At 36.5% G+C, this 21,141-nt stretch overlaps 1 protein-coding gene across 2 annotated transcripts in view; it reads left to right on the top strand.

Annotated features, from left to right (window-relative positions):
- pard3bb (par-3 family cell polarity regulator beta b) overlaps positions 1 to 21,141 on the top strand; it is a 456,057-nt gene that overhangs the window by 3,637 nt on the left and 431,279 nt on the right. For both annotated transcript variants that reach the window (XM_073845438.1, XM_073845437.1), the window contains exon 3: positions 16,333 to 16,434. In XM_073845438.1, coding sequence (XP_073701539.1) covers positions 16,333 to 16,434 — 102 coding nt within the window. The remainder of the gene's footprint in view (positions 1 to 16,332; positions 16,435 to 21,141) is intronic.

Raw genomic sequence — 21,141 nt, 5'->3', positions numbered from 1 at the left:
ACACGTTTATGTGCGTGCCTAGCCTTTATTTGTGTGTTTGTTATTCCCATCAGCTCAGTGTTATTGGCTGTTAGGCTCAGGGGAATTGGCGCGTGGGCTGGTGACACACACGAGGCCTCGGCGAGGATGGATGGAGCTGTTTGAGGGATCCTGATTGGCTGCTGTCTCCAGGGCCTCATTTCCAGGCCAGGGTGAATGTCTGCTGTTTGGCCCCTGCAGAGTTTCTCAGATCTGGTTGTAGTTGGTCAGGGTCACAAGTAGTGTTTGCGCAGTACTAAATATATATACTAAATACGACAATTTGTTGCTATTGTGATGTGAAGTTTGTAAGTTAACTTGTCACATCTACTGATTTCCAGTTATGTGCTTTGATACAAACTCTCAGGTTCTCCAAACTTTTTATATGAGGGTTATTGCTGAATTTGGCTAGTGAGATGGTGTGATCACATCAATGAAATTTTGTTTGCAACAACAAAAAATAAACTTTGTTGGTCACACAATAAGTTTATGTGACCAACTTAAACAAGAGTGAAATCTGTGTAGGGAACTTTTTACAAAACTCCCATTCTTACAGATTCCTATTGGAATTAATGGATTTCGCATGGAATTTTTTTTCCAAAAAATCATAAATGTGAAGCACCTTACTGTAAAAATGAAATTCATATGTAGTTAAATACAGTGGTGGCCAAAATTATTAGAACACTACTGTTTTTACTAGCTAAAAATGGTTTAAGTCAGTTATTTCTATTTTTTTGTTGTAGTGTGTCAGTAGGAAATCTCAGTTTACATTTCCAAGCGTTCATTTTGCCTTTAATTGTAATAATCCAGTGAGACTTTGTTTGCACAGGGAGTCTGACAACAGTCAGGGCTTCACACAGAGATCTCATCATTATCATCAGTCTGTCTGGAATGACATGAAGAAACAGAATAAACTGAAACAGACTAAATCCAGAAGAAATGTGGCAACGTCTCCACGATAAAAATAATCAAAGATAATGTCGTATAGATTTTCTTTATCAATTAACTTCTGGTAAATAAATAAGGTGTTACCATCCTTTAGGTTTAAAGCAGCTTTTGCCCTAGGTGCACTTGCACATATAGTTTTTCAGGTAGCTTTGCAGGTAGGTTTCTTGAAGCATCTTGGAGACGTTGCCACAGTTCCTCTGGATTTAGTCTGTCTCACTTTGTTCTGTTTCTTCATGTCATTCCAGACAGACTAAATGATGATGTGATCTGATCTCTGTGTGGAGCACTGGCTGTTGTTGTCAGACTGAATTTTTGTATATAATTGAACAAAATTGCTTTTGTGCTTTCAATATTTGAAAAACTTTTGTCAGTCAAAGTCATGTGGCGCAAACAACACACAGAGAAAAACAACAAAATGTCTCCTGTAATAGCAGATTTGACCTTTTGTGAGTTGCCAACAATTTCATTGATATGTTATTCGAAAATGGTCTGGTCTATTAAAAAGCTTTTGATAATGTTTTGTTAGCATGGTCTGAAGATGGTCCAAGTCAAATTTGGTGAAAATTGGACCAAAGGTCTAGAAGGAGTTTGAAAAAATCAAATCAAAATGTCAGACGTATGGCATAATTGGTACCAATGTTCTCAGCATGATCCAATGAGTCTATCAAAACCTCATGACAATAGGAAAAAAATATTTAAAAGCTATTAGCATTTTTTGAAATTTCATCAGAATATTTGGCGCCAAACTTTTTGAGAACCTTTAGGGAATGGTGGCAAAGACACATACCAAATTTTGTAGCGATAGGTCAATACATTTGTAAAATATCAATTTTTTCAACAATATTAAAAAAAGGCCGATATGGGAAAATAAGGTATTGTTCCACTCTAAATCTAAAAAGACCAGTTTTGTCATTTTTGGCCAAAGCGTTTAAAGGTTATAAGCAAAAATAGCCATTTTTTAACCTCAGGTCATGGTTATCATAGCACACACCAAGTTTGGTCTGAATACGGCAAAGCGTTGGAGAGATCTAGCGTTGGATACAAAATAAAATTTTGTATAGATAAATTTTTGCCAGGTTGGTCTGATGATGATCTGTGTCAATTTCGGTGAAAATCGAATGAATTGTCTTGGACGAGTTTGAAAACGCAGGATTTTTGAAAAAATTCAAAATGACAGGAAAATTATGACGGGAAATCATGTCAATCTAATCAGAGTGAGCTCAGGAAACAGAATTAAGTTTCTAGCCCTTACTGTTTAAACGTTATTAGCATAATCATGCAGTATTAGACAAGTGGTGGCGCTAGAGAGTTTGAATTAGAGACACCAAATTTTCTGTGGTTAATGCTGAGATTGTCCTCTATCAGTGTGCCAAATTTCATAACTTTCCTGCAGTTATGAAGAGTGGAAGAAGAATAATAATAAAAAAACTAACAAATGCAATAGTTGCCATAGCACTTTCAGTGCTTGGTTCCTAATTACATTTCTAAGAACTCACATAAAAGTTTCTTTTCTTTGTAATAGACGTTCTTGTCATTGACCCAATATTTGTAGCCTCAGATATTAATTAAGTGAAAAAGTACCAATGGCTGGTATCGCAACTAGGGTTGCATCGATCCGATACTCTGGATCGGTATCGACGCCGATCCAAGCTTTTTGAACGGATCGGATATCGGTGATGCGTGACCGATCCAAATTCGATACCGTTGCCAGAGTTTTATTAAATAAATAGCAATAAATAATAGTCTACTGTAGAAACTATAATAATTCATACAAGAACACAATTATTTTAAAACATTGCCTTAAAAATAAAATACATTTAGAATACGTTGCGCTGCTTACACAACCACATGTGATGTGAGTGTGACAGGCGAGTTCAGAGGGAACTTTTACATGCAAAGTCTACTTCAGCGCGGTAAACATGTCCCTGATTTGGAAATATTTGACTCTTGATACAGCAGCTAGTAGCACTGCAAATTGTAATATTTGCAAAGTCAAAGTTTCAAGAGGTGGAAGTAGTGTTTCGAATTACAACACCACAAATTTAATCAAGCATCTTCAAAAGCATCACGCAAAAGAACACAAGGACTTCGCGATTGTTTAATACAGCAGTTAAATAAATAAGAAGTTATTATTAAATGACTTGCATTGTCTGACTATAACACTATATTGCCTGATTTTGCTCTATTTCGTCGTCAAAAGTAATCTGAAACAAGTCACAACTGAGCCGCTGCGTATCTCCATTCAAACACAGCGTTGTTTCGTTTATGAATGAATGTGCGTTTTTAAACGAATCTAGTGAAATGATTCAATTTCCCATTCAAACAGAGAGTCACTTGCTTTATTCCTGAATGAACCATCCGTTCAAACGAATCAAATGAATGAAATGATTCAGTAATTAAATCAGTGTCTTGCCGCCATCTGCTGGCAGATCTGTTCAGTTATTTATATCTGTAATATTTCTGTTGTCAAAATGTTATTTTAAAACATTAATCCTAATATGAATTTATGAATTTGATTGCACTCATGCATGTATCCCCCCCCCCTTTTTATCCAACAATGTGCAAGCAGATTTGGTATTTATTTCTTTACCTAAAAAAAAAAAAATCTTAATGACAAAGTGAATTGTATACATTCTTTATTTTTGAAGGTAAAATACCGCCACTGATATCGGCCTGGTATCGGTATCGGCCGATACTCAGAATTTTTGGTACTGGATCGGATCGGTTTTGAAAAAAGGTATCGTTGCATCCCTAATCGCAACAAAGTCAAAATTTTGGTATTGCTTTAAACCTAATCTTAACAAGAGGAATAGGTTAAACAGAACTTGTTACATGTATGCAAGCATGCATGCACACAATTGAAGATATTTACACACTCACCTAATGATGGATAATGGTATTAGCTTTATGAATAGTACTATGCAGCGCAGTAATATTAGGTTTACTTCTGTTCGGTTTATGATTGTAAGCGTTGTACCGCAGTATGGTTTGTCAGTACTGAGAAGGCGGTACAATCGATCTTTGTGATAGATTGTTTTCATTACTTGGTTCTTTTCCCTGTGAGACTGTATGATTCAGAGCTGCTGGTAACTAATGTCCTTCAGGTTTCCCTTGAAGTTTCATTAATAGAGTTAATAATCATAATGTTGCATTTATTCATGAATGCAGGGAGGCTTCACAAATCACGTCTCAGTGCTTTCAGCACAAAATGCAGAACAAACGGAGCATTATGTTTGCAGGAATACCAACACCCTCATCAATCAGAGCGGTTTTTGAACCTTTCTCTAACTTCACGGCTCTGTCACGCCATTTGAAGTTTGAATTCAGTGCCAGTGCGTTCAATATTTGCCAGGAAGTTTTGCTGAACGTACACAGATGATTTGGGGTTGCTGTGTCTGATAGCTTATCATTGATTACCATAGACAAGTAACAGACATGCTGAGCTTGCTTTGGGTGTTTTGTAAAGGCGCTTACATGCTGGAGAAAGCTCTGGCGGAGTGTTTGATGGATAGAAATTCAAAAGATGTGTTTTGAGAAGGGTGAAAGAGCTGGCTAAGTTTGAAATCAAGCAGGAGTACAGTGAATTGGTCAACTGGAATACAGCAGACGTTTGGTTCCATTGACAAATCATCACTTTCGCAAACCCTTGCTTTTTTCCATTATGCCGTCTTTACTGTAAATGATAATTCTGCCTTTGAGATCTGTAATTATTCAATTACTGGTGTTATGTGAAGGCTTCATCTGCTCACAGCAGAAAGCGTAGTGATTACGAGTTAACTGCCTGTGATTATCTGTTTTAAATGCTTGGACATTAGCGAGATTTCAGCATGTTAGTGGTAGTCTTTGGTTTGTAGATTGTGGTGGATTATCCCTTTGGCTTCTCTAATAGGCAGAATGGTTGACAGAGATTGACTAGTGTTTCTAGAATTTTCTTAACCTCAATTATAAGTACCATTGCTTTGAAAAGGATAATGCTGAAACGTATGTTTCTAAGAATGTTTTAATAGTTCAGGCAATGTGGACCAAATATCATGTCTGTATATTTAAGCTACAGTAGATGGCGATACACTCTGTATTATCTATGAAGTAGACCGTTTTCTTTAAACACAAATAGGCTATGAAAACAAAAATAGTGAATGTATCTTTGTAGGTTATGATGTACATTTTATAAAAAAAGATACAATTAAATTTAAATGTACAAAATATGTTGCAAACTGTGTAATTTTGTGACTCAAATGTGCTCATTTAAATTATTACAGAGCCTTCAATTCTCAAGACAACTCTGAGGAAACTAGATAATTTGTTCTATATTCAGCTGTAATAATAAGCACTGAATATTTCACAGTCATATCACTGGTAACAAAGCAGAATATACACAAGACTGCCCACTAACTGTTCATGCAAAACTTTTATTAAGGCATAATGCCTCAAACTTTGTGAACTTTGGTAAACTCTGGAACAGTTTTAATCTTAGAAGCAGTCATTTAAACACTCTGCTAACTTATTTACAGAGTTGAAACACTTGGCGAGTCACTACTGGCACTTTATGTAATATACACCAGACCACAGAAAGCCTAAAGGAACAACATTCTTCTGTTCTTTTTTTATTATTTTTTAAACTTTTGTGTTGTGAAGTAAATTTTTGAGGTTGAGACAGTTATAGGACCTTTTTTAGTTTCAGGTCAGAGTTGTGCTATATCCAGCTGTAATAATAAGTGCTGAATATTTCACAGTCATATCTTTGATAACAAAGAAGAATATACACAAGACTGCCCACTTACTGTTCAGGCAAAACTTTTATTAAGACATGATGCCATGAACTTTGGTAAACTCTGGAACTATTTTAATATTAGAAACAGTCATTTAAACACTTTGCTAACCTATTTACAAAGTTGAAATACTTGGCGAGTCAATACTGTGAGTTTATGTAATATACACTAGATTACAGAAACCCTAAATGGATTTTTTTTCACTACTTTTGTATTTTGAAGTGAACTTCTTAGGTTGAGCCAGTTAGTGGGACCTTTTTAGTTATATCTGTAGTCATGAAAATGGCTTACTTCATTCAAATATTTTGTGGATCAACATTTAATTTAAATGTATATACTATTCCAATGCTTAATCCATGCCAAATACACACAGTCTGGGCTAAGACCCAAATATCCAGTGATCCTAGAACCACCCCTGACTGTCAGTATGCTAAAACTCTTAAAGCATTTCTTGCATCTCTCAATTTTTCCCCTGCAAAGCAGTTCTTATTTAGCAACTGATTGTTTAATGCTAAATTTAAAGACCATTACTTTTAGACTTTTAAATAATCCACTACAAGCACAAGAGCATCCCCAAAAAACGGAGATCTAATTATACAGAGGTTCATTAGGACTAACTAGTTGACTAACTGATTCGATTATGTAATCACTTTTCAGTTTTGAAATTCTTTTATTTCAGGACTCAGATTTTTACTGAACATCATAAAAAAAGGAAAAGTTAAAAAAAAAAAAAATGCATAAAGTATGTTACAATCTCTACTTTTGTGACAAAGAGTTTTCATTTTAATGAAAACTATATGCTATATCCAGCTGTAATAATAAGTGCTGAATATTTCACAGTCATATCTTTGATAACGAAGCAGAATATACACAAGACTGCCCACTTACTGTTCAGGCAAAACTTTTATTAAGACATGATGCCATGAACTTTTGTAAACTCTGGAACTATTTTAATATTAGAAACAGTCATTTAAACACTTTGCTAACCTATTTACAAAGTTGAAATACTTGGCGAGTCAATACTGTGAGTTTATGTAATATACACTAGATTACAGAAACCCTAAATGGATTTTGTTTTCACTACTTTTGTATTTTGAAGTGAACTTCTTAGGTTGAGCCAGTTAGTGGGACCTTTTTAGTTATATCTGTAGTCATGAAAATGGCTTACTTCATTCAAATATTTTGAGGATCAACATTTAATTTAAAAGTATATACTATTCCAATGCTTAATCCATGCCAAATACACACAGTCTGGGCTAAGACCCAAATATCCAGTGATCCTAGAACCACCCCTGACTGTCAGTATGCTAAAACTCTTAAAGCATTTCTTGCATCTCTCAATTTTTCCCCTGCAAAGCAGTTCTTATTTAGCAACTGATTGTGTTTAATGCTAAATTTAAAGACCATTACTTTTAGACTTTTAAATAATCCACTACAAGCACAAGAGCATCCCCAAAAAACGGAGATCTAATTATACAGAGGTTCATTAGGACTAACTAGTTGACTAACTGATTAGATTATGTAATCACTTTTCAGTTTTGAAATTCTTTTATTTCAGGACTCAGATTTTTACTGAACATCATAAAAAAAGTAAAAGTATAAAAAAAAAGCATAAAGTATGTTACAATCTCTACTTTTGTGACAAAGAGTTTGTATTTTAATGAAAACTATATGCTATATCCAGCTGTAATAATAAGTGCTGAATATTTCACAGTCATATCTTTGATAACAAAGCAGAATATACACAAGACTGCCCACTTACTGTTCAGGCAAAACTTTTATTAAGACATGATGCCTCAAACTTTGGTAAAAACCCTGGAACTATTTTAATCTTAGAAGCAGTCATTTAAACACTTTGCTAACTTATTTACAAAGTTGAAACACCTGGCAAGTTAACACTGGGACTTTATGTAATATACACTAGATAACAGAAAGCCTAAAGGGACAAATGTGTGTTTTATTTTATTTTTTTTTACTTTTGTATTTTGAAGTAAACTTCTGAGGTTAAGACAGTTAGTGAAACCTTTTTAGTTTTATCTCTAGTCATGAAAATGGTTCTTTAAAATGATATTTTTAGGATGTAACATCAACATTTAATTTTAAAATATATAATATTCCAATCCTTAATCCAAGCCAAATACACTCAGTCTGGGCTGAAACTCTTTGAAACTGTTTTAAAGCATTTCTCGCATCTATCATTTTTCCCCTGTAATGACTAGATCATTTGTTTCAGGTCAGAGTTGTGCTATGTCCAGCTGTAATAATAAGTGCTGGATAATAAGTAATATTTCACATAATATCTTTTATAACAAAACAGAATGTACACAAGACTGTCCAATTACTGTTCAGGCAAAACTTATATTAAGACATAATGCCTTGAACTTTGGTAAACTCTGAGTCAATACTGGGACTTTATGTAATATACACTAGAGTACAGAAAGCCTACAGGGACAAATGTTTTTTTTTTTTTTTTTTACTTTTGTATTTTGAAGTAAACTTTTGAGGTTGAGAAATTTCTTTTTCTAAACATTTCGTTTAAAGTATATAATATTACAATGCTTAATCCAAGCCAAATACAACCAGTCTGGGTTAAGCCCAAAATATCCAATAGTCCTAGAACAGTCCCTGACTGTCAATGTGCTAGAATTCTTTTAAAGCATTTCTTACATCTCTCATTTTGTCCACTGCAAAGCAGTGCTTGTTTAGTAGCTGAATGTGTTTAATGCTAATTTTCAAGACCATTACTTTTAGACTTTTAAATAGTCTACAAGCACAAGAGCGTCCCCAAAGAGTAGTGATCTAATTATACAGAGCTTCATCAGGACCAACTAGTTGACTAATTGATTAGGTTGTGTAATGTCCTTTTAGTTTTAAAAATGTCCAGATCCAGATCCCTGCGTTTCAAGACTATTTTATACTAAACATCAAGTTGGCAACCCAACAAACTACCAAAATTATATTTATTTGTACCTTGCATGGTTCTATAAATGGTCCATGACCTTTGACTTTAAGGGAAACTGTTTTCTGCTCACTTTTAAAAGTTGATAAGCCTAATTATTTTGCTATCCTATGCTTAATTATGTGGTTATTTGCATTCAGTATTGTTTTCCCAGCTGTCTGTGACCCAACCAGAACAGACCTGTCACCATTTTTGGGTCACGACCCACCAGTTACCGACCATTGCTCAACTGAATGGTTTTCCCCATTGACTTTGGCCTAGTTTTATGGATGGGCTAATTGCATGTAGGCTTTGTTGCACTGAAGGCTCTCAACTTGTCGGTAAGCGGTAGCCTTGCTTTCTGCGTTTCATATTTGTGGACAGTTCGACCTCTTAGCTAGCTGTCACAGCTTGGAGCACAACTACTTGGCTGTGCGTTATCTCGCCTGTGATAGAGCGGGGAGAAGTGTTGTTAATTACCAGATTTCCTTCTCCGCCATTGAAGTCTCAGCAGCTCACAGTCTTGCGTTTTTTGTTATGCTAATCTAAAACATTTTCCTGCAGCTGTGTAATTATGCATTTAATGCGTTTCAGGATTAAAGCGAACGAGAAATGGCCTAGATTTAGTTGCGCTAATCTTCAGCCTTTTAAACGGTGCCATACATCAGCTATCACTTGAAAAAAGCGTGGTTACCACTTTGAGGATTTGCTGTCTAATATCTGCTGCGCACATACTGCGGCCCTCCGCTTTGCATATTGCTTTGTGTTTTGTTATATTCAACGAGGTGTTTTCCATTGACCCGGACATGTCGGTTTCCAGCGGGAAGAAAAGACTCTTGTGATCTTCAGCCAGCGCTCTCGAGAATGTTCCGGGATGGGAAATGTGCTTGAGTCGAAGGCCCTACATACTTAGCATGTCTGCAAGCCTTTGTCCAGAGGCAGTGAATTGTTTGAGAGAGAGAGAGAGAGACCTTAAGCGGAGGAAGTGCTTGGGAGTCACTCAGGAAGTTATCAGGCCATTGAAAAAGGACACTTAATTACCCAGGCAGACGTAGGCCGGGGTTGTGCTGCTGTTTTTTCATTAAGCTCAGGAATGCCAGATGCACAAGTGCTGAGTTGGCTGCCAAAGCAGCTGATATCATGGAAAAGTCTGGACTTGTGCCAGCAAGAAAACAATTAGCGTGCCTCACCTCAGAGACTGAGTCGGTTAGCATCTGCTCTCAATGAGAAGCATTCCACGCTAGGTGCGTGGTTTGTGATGGAAACTACCTCTGGACCTCAAGATGTCCTTGTGAAGTACCTCTGTTCAGCCTTCAGCGATTCAGGCGGTTTTGGCAGCAGAATGCGCTCTCAGAACCCTAATGTGCTATTTTCTGTGGATCCACATCCGCTGTTGTGGTTTTATTTGTCTGTAGTCATTGTTTTCAGTGACAGTTGGAGGCATAGTGCACTCTTTGAAGACATTTCTTGGAATAAACCAAATAAACACAACGTGTACTTAGGCTTGTAAGTAAGCCTGTGTTTTGCTTTTATTTTAGCGTAGGCTGTTATGAGTGAGGTTTGGGTTGGGTTTTTGTGTCTTCTTTCTGAACCTGATTTTTTTGTACGTGCTTATGCTGTCACTTTGCCATGTACATTTACTTTCAGAATATGTCTAAAGGGACATTTTATCAGTGACAATCACTGAAAATACATTAATAAACTGCTATTTTTTTACATTTATCTTTTTGATGAATCCCGATTAAGCAAAAGTTGAAAAAAAAAACCATGTTATTAAATTGTGGTGTTTTCACATGCTTTCAGCTGTAGCAGCATTTACTACACAGAGCCGTAGAGTGTAGCAAAATTGTGAGCGAAATTGGTGTAAAAATGGTAAGCAAGCACTGCTTTGTTTATGGTTGGTATATCTGCAGTCCTAGCTCTTACGGTTTACCTTTTGAATGACGATTACAGACTACTGCCACCTGCTAGTGTGGAGAGTTATTTCCTCTCATGTATGCGCAGAACATACGTATTGGTTGGCTTTTGACTGTTGGGACAAATCGGTGCATTCACACATAAGGCTGCAAAGGGGTGAAAATGTTCAAGTAAATTTCCACAAACTTTCAAATATCCTGGAAACTTTCCAAAATGTCTGGAAAGTTTCTGAAATGTAACAAAAAATTTTCACCTCTTTGCAACCCTATCCACACACAACTTTTTTGGCCCAAACACAGGCAACATGAGGTGACACCGTAGTCTGCTTTCATTGCTGCTAGTTCTTTGATGTTGATTTGGTATGTCTGGGCCTTTAATCATCCCACTATAAGAAGTGCATTTTTAAGACACCATTGTGTTAAAAACAGTCCAGCTTTTAAAAATGACTATTGCATTTGAGTCCCTGCATTCTGTATTATTTGGTTGTGCTTCTCCTAGCTGCCCTTAGAAACCTGTCTAAATGGAGTCAGACCTGAATCATAAGGCTTTCCTAAGATAGTCAACTATTTGTTTAGCAACCCCACTGTCTAGTTCATCTCTAGTGTCCACATACTGTTGGCTGTTCGTTGTGGACGAGGCTGTGTACTTAAGTCTTGTAGGGTATATGTGTGTGTATGTCTGTCTGAAGCACATTAATGTGGTATGGTTATTGTATTAACACTGCTGATATTTATCAAACACAATGCTGGAGTTAGGGCTGGAGAGTCCAGACATGCTGTCTGTTGAGGACTCTTCCTCTATCTGTTATTCTCATTTAAGTACTGATTGGCCACATACACAGCCTTTCACATTGGCCTCTGTGCCCAGGAAAATATTAATTTCATTTGTGCTACCATATAAAAACTATCTCATTTCATTCAGGCTATATTACGTTCCATAGCAGAAAATGAGGTGTGGGTCAGAAAATGGTATGTTTATTAAATTCAATTCACGGCAAAATTGGTATTTTCATATTTGACCAGAAAGTGGAAAAACAAGGTGCGGAGGTGGAAGATCGTTTTCGGAGATGGACAACGTCTTATTGCATCATTATCATTACCATCATGATCATCATTACTGTTTATGAGCTCGGTAATGATGTTAGGCTTGGTAATGGACCCTGCACCAACAAAAGCAATCGTAAAAATACGGCAGGAGCCCCACTGCTCACCGTCATCAGGGTAAAAATTGCAAAATGTTCCAGAGATTTCCATCGTTTCATTACAGCACAGCCTCGCTATCTCCCGCTACACTCACACCCTCATTCAGTGGTCTCATAGCTTGGAATAGCTGGCCTTAATGTGGCATGTAATACAGCATTATTCCCATAGACTGGCACGCCGTCGGCCTTTGTTGAATGCCAGAAACTGACGCACACATGGCCTTCGGCTCACCCTGCGTCTCTGCTAGTGTTCAAAAGCTCAGGGCTCATTTGGTTGAAATCGTGATTAAACAGGTGTGTTGGCTGTCAAATGTCATTTTGCTCATGGGCTTGCATGAGATGAGATCATATGGCATCTAGTGTCATGGTTTTATTGTTTATTGAGTGAAATACAAGCTTTTTGAGATGCATTGGAGGCTCTTCAGTCTTCTAACATGTCACTGATGCTATAATAGAGACGACAGAATACGGAATAACTCACACATGGCGTAAAATAGTACGTATAGGATGATGGGTGTATGTAGTAAACTTAGTGAACCTCTTAATGCCTTCAGGGACAGCATTGTAAAAATGGAGAAGATAATTTATGTGTTAGCACCATTTTTCTTTTTGGAGTATTGTTTTGTCATACTATAGCTTTCTTCATGTTTTTCTTTTGTTTTCTTTAGGAAAATGTCTAAACATTCTGATTAATAAATTATTAACAAAATCTGTCTGAAATATTACCCCCCCCCAATGGTTTATTGCTTAAAGTGTGAAACTTTCCAATGCAACAAGAGAATACATTTATTTTCTTGAATGTAAATCTTACACCGTTTTGGTTCTCTGGTATCTTATTTTAAATCTGCTTCTCTGCAGCGGTGTAAAATATTTTAACAAAAATTGAGGATTCACAGAGACTAACAGATAGACAAAACTCAAAACTAGGGCTGCAACTAACGATTAATTTGATAATCGATTAGTTTGCCGATTAATTTTTCGATTAATCAATTAGTTGGCTTAAAATTTTCACTTATTTATTTATTTTTTAAATCACACTATTCCACATTCTGAATGCTATGAAAACACAGTGCTTAACAATTTACAACAATTCACCTGTCATAATAAAGAGAAAAGACAAATATCTGAAGAAAAACACACTAGCAAGCATTAAAATACAGTGTTTCTGCTATTTATTCTGCCGTGGCGCCAACAGCAGCAGCAGGGAGCGCAAGTGCCTTCAGCAGAGTTCCGCCTTCAAACACACGCAGTAATCTGAAGCTGGCCGCAAAGCCCCAGCTAAAGTAATTACCATGAATGTGGCGCGGAAAAAGTAAGGAGATATTGAATTATTTATTAATAAACTAGTATTTTCTGAGTCAGTGTCGCAAAGATGAAGTTGGCGATCCTAACTCGCCATCTGCTCGGACGCGCTTTTAAAGCCTGAATGCGTCTTTATGGATTAGGCCTCTATAGCTAATAAAAGAGTTTTGTTTTCGATTTGAATTATTTCGTTTTATAGTAGTGAAGTAATAATTTAAAGTAAATTTATTACTCTTACATTTATGAGCAAAAATGAAGTTTCACATAGCGCTTGCATCTCCATGTCCTGCAAAGCTTTCACTCTCCGCCCAAACGATTGGATATGCGCCTATTTGTACACATTTATTTAGGTTAAACGATTAAACTAATATTGTGATATGCTTTAAAAATTTTTTTTATATATATCTAAGGATTTTAATTTAAATCTTGATGATTTGAGAAGGCTAAATTGATCTGGCTGCCGCCGGCCGCTTTGTCGTTACTTTAAAAAACAAAAACTTGAATTTCACAAATAAAACGTGTTCCAAATATATTTCTAAATTACCTTTATAAACTAAAGAAACGAAAATAAATGTAATTACTTTGCTATTAAAAACAACAGCTGTGCAATGGGGAAGAGAAAGAGAACTCGGCCAGTAATTCTGATGCGCTGTCGAGGTTGTTAGGAATTATTGCAACGAATGTTTGTTTAATAGCCTATTTAACACTTATTTAGGCTACTTACTTATTTAAATTTATTATTTCGTTGATTTATTTTAGCTTCTTGTAGGCTGCTTGTTCACCAACGGAATTGCTAAACACGCACGTTTGTGAATAATGTTTGAGCCTCATTTATTTATATATAAAACACCGCGCCACAGGCGGTGGTACAAATCTGCTGCATTTTTTGAAGTGAAGATTTCACCTCTCAGACTTAATCAAATGTTGAACCCGCTTGAGATTGTGAACTTGTTAATTAGACTGCTGTTTCACAGCAATAATACAAAAGCATACTTTATGTAATTATAGATAATGATTATGACAGGGGTGTTCAAGCATAGTTTTTCCACAAAATGCGTTCAATATTAGCTCGCTTGTTAGCTTATGTATTTGAAGAGGGATAAAACAGGTTTTGTATGCTAAGTAGTATACATTTATCACTTGGTCAGCTCACATTAAGCAGAACCAAATTCATATCGTAAGGTCTGATATCCATTCCCCTGCCAATACAAAGAATCAGTCTGTCCCAGAACATTAGAGGGTAAGTCTCAGTACATTTAGGGCTGACATGATTACAAAATAACCTCATTTATCAAGCCCACTTTATTACCTGTGGTCAGTGCTATCAACTATTTGAAAGGATGTGTTGTAAATCTAACAAACCAAAGTAGATTTGCATTTTGGTCCATTGGTAGAGAACTGTTATTTTGGTCAAAAGTTTACACCCCCCTCTCAGAATCTGCAAATTATGAAAGATCATACAAAATGCATGTTATTGTTTATTTAGTACTGACCTGAATAAGATATTTCACATAAAAGAGGTTTACATAGAATCCACAAGAAAAAATAAGTTATAAAATGACCCAGTTCAAAAGTTTACATACACTTGATTCCTAATACTGTGAATATGTGAATGATCCACAGATGTGTGTTTTTTTTTTTTTTTGTTTAGTGATAGTTGTTCATGAGTCCCTTGTTTGTCCTGATCAGTTAAACTGCCCCCCGTTCTTCAGAAAAATAATTTAGGTCCCACAAAGTCTTTGGTTTTTCAGCATTTTTGTGTTTTTGAACCTTTTCCAACAATGACAGTATGATTTTGAGATCAATCTTTTCACACTGAGGACAACTGAGGGACTCATATGCAACTATTACAGAAGGTTCAAATGCTCACTGATGCTCCAGATGGACAAACCATGCTTTAAGAGCTGGGGGGGTGAAAACATTTTGAATGTGAAATTTAACTTATTTTGTCTTCTGGGAAACATGTAAGTATCTTCTGTAGCCTCTGAAGGGCAGTACTAAATGAGAAAATATGATATTTAGGCAAAATAAGAAAAATGTACACATCTCCATTCTGTTCAAAAGTTTTCACCTCCAGCTCTTAAAGCTTGGTTTGCCCTTCTGGAGCATTAGTGAGCGTTTGAACCTTCTGTAATAGTTGCATATGAGTCCCTCAGTTGTCTTCAGAATGAAAAGATGGATAAAATTATGATTTAGAAACCTTAAAGATAAATTTAGTCATTTTGGCTATTCTTTGTAGGTAGATGTTGGCAACATTGATGTATCGTAGATTTGGCACTCTACCGTTCAAAAGGTCTAGTTTTCTTGATCTCTTTATGTTAAACATTGTATATTTGTCTAGGCCATGTATATGTTGATGTATGTCAGCATGTACTGAGAGAACTGTTTTACTGTAGTGCTGAGAGACTGAGCTTTTATATGAAAAATTTGTGTAAATGTGAGTCATACACACAATCTCAGTTTGTCTGGTGAGGGTTGACAGCTCTGCTGTCCCACAAAAGCCAAGATAAACAGGGTAGGCCTATATCAAAGTCAGGTTTCACTCTATCAATGAAGTTTTGCTGTTACTCATTGCCAAGGCAAATACTGTTTAAGCATACCATACCTCCCACTACTACTTCCTCTGCTTTACTACATGGCATTCCCTGACATCAATCAACTCTCACTTGCTTTGTTTTAAGTAAGCACACACCATGAATGCAGCCAAAAAGTGAGATGTACTGACATAAGATCAGGCGCAAAATGGAATTAAACCATTTGTTGTGCAGATGCCTTGTTTATACCTCACTTCTTGGCATGAGCTGAAGTCGACATTTGGAGCTCAGATTTAGAGTTACATCACTCTGGTCTCTGGGACCTGGTTGGCTGCGGTTGTGGGCTCACAAGGGTTGGACGAATTGTGGTTGATGTGTTCTGCTTTGTGTTTTGTCAGCATTAATCAGAAAAGTCCATTGGGCCCGTGATAGAGCCTTGTGGCACTCCCGCTGTAGGAGATGGTTGTAGAGGAGTTGTGTGGGAAGACTATTCACTATAATGAAAGATGTCCTGATGCACGCTGCTCTAAAGTTAGCACAAACGCATTGAGTATTGTTAGCCCTGATGGGCTCAAGTCATTGTTTTTTTTTTTTTAGAGAATAGTTACAGTTTAGACAAATCTGTGGGAAACCTGGGTAACTGATTAAGTCTGAGGTCAATATTTTCTCTTGCTGATTACCAACACTGATGCTTTTGTTTTGTAGGAGGGAGATTTCCTGGTACGAACCCACCATGTTGAGTACTGTGACGGGGGAATACTGGACCCTGATGATGTGCTAACAGACCTGGTGGAGGACAAGGACAAGGTAAGGCTTAAGGAAACAGTCAGGGATTAATATTACACCCTCTAAGGAACAATGTCCAGCTCAAAAAGTCATAAATATTGTGAAATGCTGAATCATAGACATTTAAACAAAAAACTGATTGTCAATAATTGCCCTTCGCTGTTAGCTTAAAGTATAATTTGCATCTTCAGTGACCTACAGTAAACATTAAGGCCTATTTTAAACATTAAACCAAATTCAGTGTGAATTTTTCACCCACCTACATTATAAAATCATAATTGGTCTTACCTACAATCAGTGTTGTTTTCGTCAACGATGACGATGACGAACTCATTTCGTTGACGCCACTTTTTTTCATGACGATAACAAGACGATGACGAGATAAAAATGGCTCGTTGATGACTAAAACATGACGAGACGTGTGTGAGTTTTCGTTGACGAGACGAGAATAGACAAATGTTAGTGGGTGGTCCGTCAGACGTTTAAAATGCATGACATTTCTGCTTATTGTGCATGCCAATTAAAACTTAAGTATCTGACGCTATGGCAAGCCGTTTTAGCATTAAATACTCTTTGCTATACTAGTATGGCAAGCCGTTTTAGCATTCCATCCTTGTTTGTCTTTTATGTTCTAAAACATTCCTTCATTATTGTAATTATTGGTGAAAATAGTCGATCCGGAAGCTCACATTGTGTTGAACTATAGATCTGCTATTTTCAGAACTTATAAGTGACACTACCCAACAGTAAAATACTTACTGACCTACATTAATTTGTTAAAAGACTACTTTTTTCCCTTTTTTGACTAAAACTAGACTAAAACCTTTTTGACTTTTCGTCGACTAAAACTAGACTAAAACCTTTTTGACTTTTCGTCGACTAAAATTGGACTAAAACTAAGAAGCATTTTAGTCCATAAGACTAAGACTAAATCTAAGATGGTTGACAAAAACAACACTGCCTACAATCAGATAGTATGATTTAGTTTTATTGTTTTTCAGACAGTTCAGTAAATCAATCAGATTTTATTTTAGCATCCACTCAAGAGCTCAATAAATACTTTGTGACAAATACGAAAACTCATAAGTGGTTCTTGAGAGTCGTTCTTATGTGAGTAGAATTACAGTGGTTGCGGTGTATATTTATTTTTGGCTGTAGACAGTGAAGACACAATAGAAGATGGGTTGTGTTTGTTTCACGTTGTGGTTTCTGGTCCTTGAATTCAGGCAGGAAGTTTACATTCAGGATAGCATATGATTTCTTTTGCTGTGGTGCTGTAGCTTCAGTGGTGCAGGAAATGCTGACCTAACTCATAAAGAAATCTGTCAAATAGAAGGTTTTCATTGGCTTTGTTCAGTGCGTAGGTGTTTGGTCCAGTAGGAAAGAAATAATACAACTGTGAAGCATTAGCTTGGGTACATTGGCTTTCCGTAACATTTGATGTATTGTTAATAGTGCCATTCGTTGATGTAATGTCAGTTATTCCAGAGCAACAAAATGGTGCAGGAATGAACACCAGAACCATTTACTCTCACAAATGTGAGAAGATTTGTTGAGAAGTTGTGAGAAAATGTGAGAATTTATGGAAAACATATTCACATGAATATGAAAAATCACAGGTTAGGTTGCAATGCCATATGTGCCAAATATATGTGCTGTCAAAAAGTGGAAGTTTTTTAATGTGAAGTACTTATGGATGTTATTGTGATTGTTATGAAAAATTTAACTATAATGTGTTTTCAACCTTTTATGGACTTGATGGTCGTTCTCTGTTTATAATGAAAATGCAGCATGCGCTTTGTGGTTATATATGGAAAGCGCATCGTTGACATTTGCTTAAGAGGAGGCCATTTGGACCACCCTCTCTCAGGAAAGAGTGGTCTCTCCAATGAGCCCTCGGGGTATTCTGTTCGTCCTTTCTCTGTATGGAGGTTATTATATTGAGCTGTGTGGCCGTTCCTAACTCGATAACACAAAAGGGCATTTGCCTCTTAATTGAATTCCCTCAGACATCAGATGCAAAGCTTTTGATTTCTGCACACTAATTAATAGAAGTGAAGGCACTAGGCGTTATGGGTTGCATGCTCGCTCTCTTGGAGCAAGATGATTTCTGCGATATTGCTTTATTATAATCAAAGTGTGGAAGTGTTTTATAGGCTTTAGCCACAGGGAATGCAGCCCATTTCTGAAGAATAATTTGCATATGAAAGATGAAAAATTGTCTTGATTTAAAGATTATGACTGGGACTATTAACTTAGAGATGATAGTGCTCAGTGTTTCAGCATTCAGACCTTCTATAATTGGTCCTAACTGTAAAAAACAAAACAAAAATAATAATAATAATTTGAGGCTGTTGAGTCAGTGTGTTAATTAAATACAGCTGAAGATTCATTAAAAAGAAACAAATGCTTTTAATCATGCCTGCTAACTTGTACACTACAGGAAACCTGTGTCTTATAGACAACAGGCAGCACAGACGAATAAACCGTTCACATATCAAGACTTGACAGTAAGGCCTGGGGCCAGCGTGAAACCTTGGGTCAATTGATAGCCCAAATGGTTATGAAAGTTTATAATTTGCACTATCTTTAAGTCATTTTAAACATTCAAGCAATTTTAAAGCACAAGAAGATGCAAAGGAGAACTTGATAGTTTCTATTAGACAGCAGCAGGTATTTTATGCTTAGATTGTGTCCTTAAAGGGTTAGTTCACCCAAAAATGAAAAACAGTCTATGATTTACTCACCCTCAAGGTGTCCTACGTGTATATGACTTTCTTCTTTCAGTCAAACCCAATCTGAGTCATATTAAAAATTGTCCTGGCTCTTCCAAGCTTTATAATGGCAATGGGCGAGTCCACAAGAAGTCGAATAAAGTGCATCTATTCATTATAAAAAGTGCCTTACACGGCTCTGGGGAGTGAATAAAGGCCCCCTGTAGCAAATCGATATGTTTTTATAAGAAAAATGTCCATGTTTAAAACTTGAACACTTTTTCTCTAACTTTCACTAACTGTCATGCTTGTAATCATCAATTACAAAACGACAATTAAAAAATATTTATTTAACACTGAACATTTTTAACATTCTAGTAGACATTATAGCCTACCAGCAAAGCACAATTTAACTTAAAATTAATAAGTTTTAAAAAAAAAAATTCTTTGGCAATTATTAAGACCCACCTCTTGAATCAGGCATGTGTTTTTAATGTACAAATAAATGCAGCCTTGCTGAGGAAATGAGAATGTTATAATACATGTGTTAATAGAGCTGTAATGATTGTTATTGTTTCCTTTTTATTTTATTTTACAGAACAACATTAAAATGACAGTACTAACATTTATGAATGTTGACTTTTATTTTGGTGGAAACCTGCAAGAAGACCTGCTGACAGCAGCAGATTTATGAATGATTCTCATCACGCAGATTTCTTTGGACTTTGAACCCTGGCTAAGGAGCTCATGCAGCGCTTTCAGAATAAATACAATTTGTGCGTGTATTAGACAGCATAACGTTCTGTAGTTTATTTACTAATGGTTTAAGGTCATTTTGCGATTTCAGTCATCATACAGTAACCAGCAACAACCACCCCTTTCTATTCTCATGGAAGACATGTGATGCGATACTAAACAGTCTTGTGCTGTCGGTGCTTGTAATGATTTTTGCATCTTTCTCGCACAGTTTTAAATGCTTCCACGATGCCGACATGTTTGCTGCATTAGTGCGCGCCTCTATTTGATTGTGTCATGTCATTGTTCGGTATAATTTATTCAGCCTTTTTGCCTATTTGGCCGAACACTGCAAGAGCTTTTTTTTTGCTATTTTTAGCCAAATAATTTCGGGTGCAGAACATTCGGTGCAACCCTACCTACTTATTCACGAATAAAATCTGACTACAGTATTTGCTCTGTTTATTTTGGAATGAAGCCAGTGACAATATCACAATACAAATACATTACCTTGCCTTTATTTCATGGTATATGAATTAGAAAGACCATTGCATTCAATTCATACGTCAGGTTCACAAATCAGGTAAAATAGTCTGATTCCCTTTCCTGCTGTGCTATAGATGGAGGAAACATTGGCTGTGTCTTTTTATTGAACATTAATTGATGCGAATATTCTGTGCCACAATTGACCGCATTTCATGTACGCTCACACAGAGACACACACGTGTGCATATACTTAAAAGCATGAACTCACTTCTCACCATTTCTTCCATACTCACACTGGAACACATTTTGCCTTTATTCTGTTAGAGCGGGTATTTACTCATAAATCCAGACCGGGATGAGGAATGAGCTCTCACTGTAGTGATGTTGCCATGGTGACAACTTCCCAAATGTCACAGCCTGCGTTACTGTATCCTGGTGGTCCAATAATTATTCTTTGCTGTTTGTAAGCCAGGAGTAGGATTTTCTTTCCTTCAGAATATTTCTTTGCAGTGCTGCAGCGTTTGAGTCATTTCAAAACATCGTTTATATAAAGTAAAGACTTTTAAAGCTGGTATGTGGTGTTGAATGTACTTTTGAAATCAGTTTTTCAGAGCTGCCACATATGGTGCGTGTTTGCGTTTGAGGAATGTGCCATTCGTCTTGTTAGAGTGTCAGATCTTCCTCTGTGTCAACAAAAACACAAGCCGTATTCTGGTAATTACTGTGCCACTCCCTCTGTAATGAAGCTAGCATACCACTGACTCGACTGCTAACGCGCACACAACCTGAAGGC

The sequence above is a fragment of the Garra rufa genome, chromosome 8, assembly GCF_049309525.1.
Source record: "Garra rufa chromosome 8, GarRuf1.0, whole genome shotgun sequence".
Taxonomy (NCBI): domain Eukaryota; kingdom Metazoa; phylum Chordata; class Actinopteri; order Cypriniformes; family Cyprinidae; genus Garra; species Garra rufa.
Note: the sequence above shows the minus strand (reverse complement) of the source record. Positions and strands in the feature narration are given on the sequence as shown.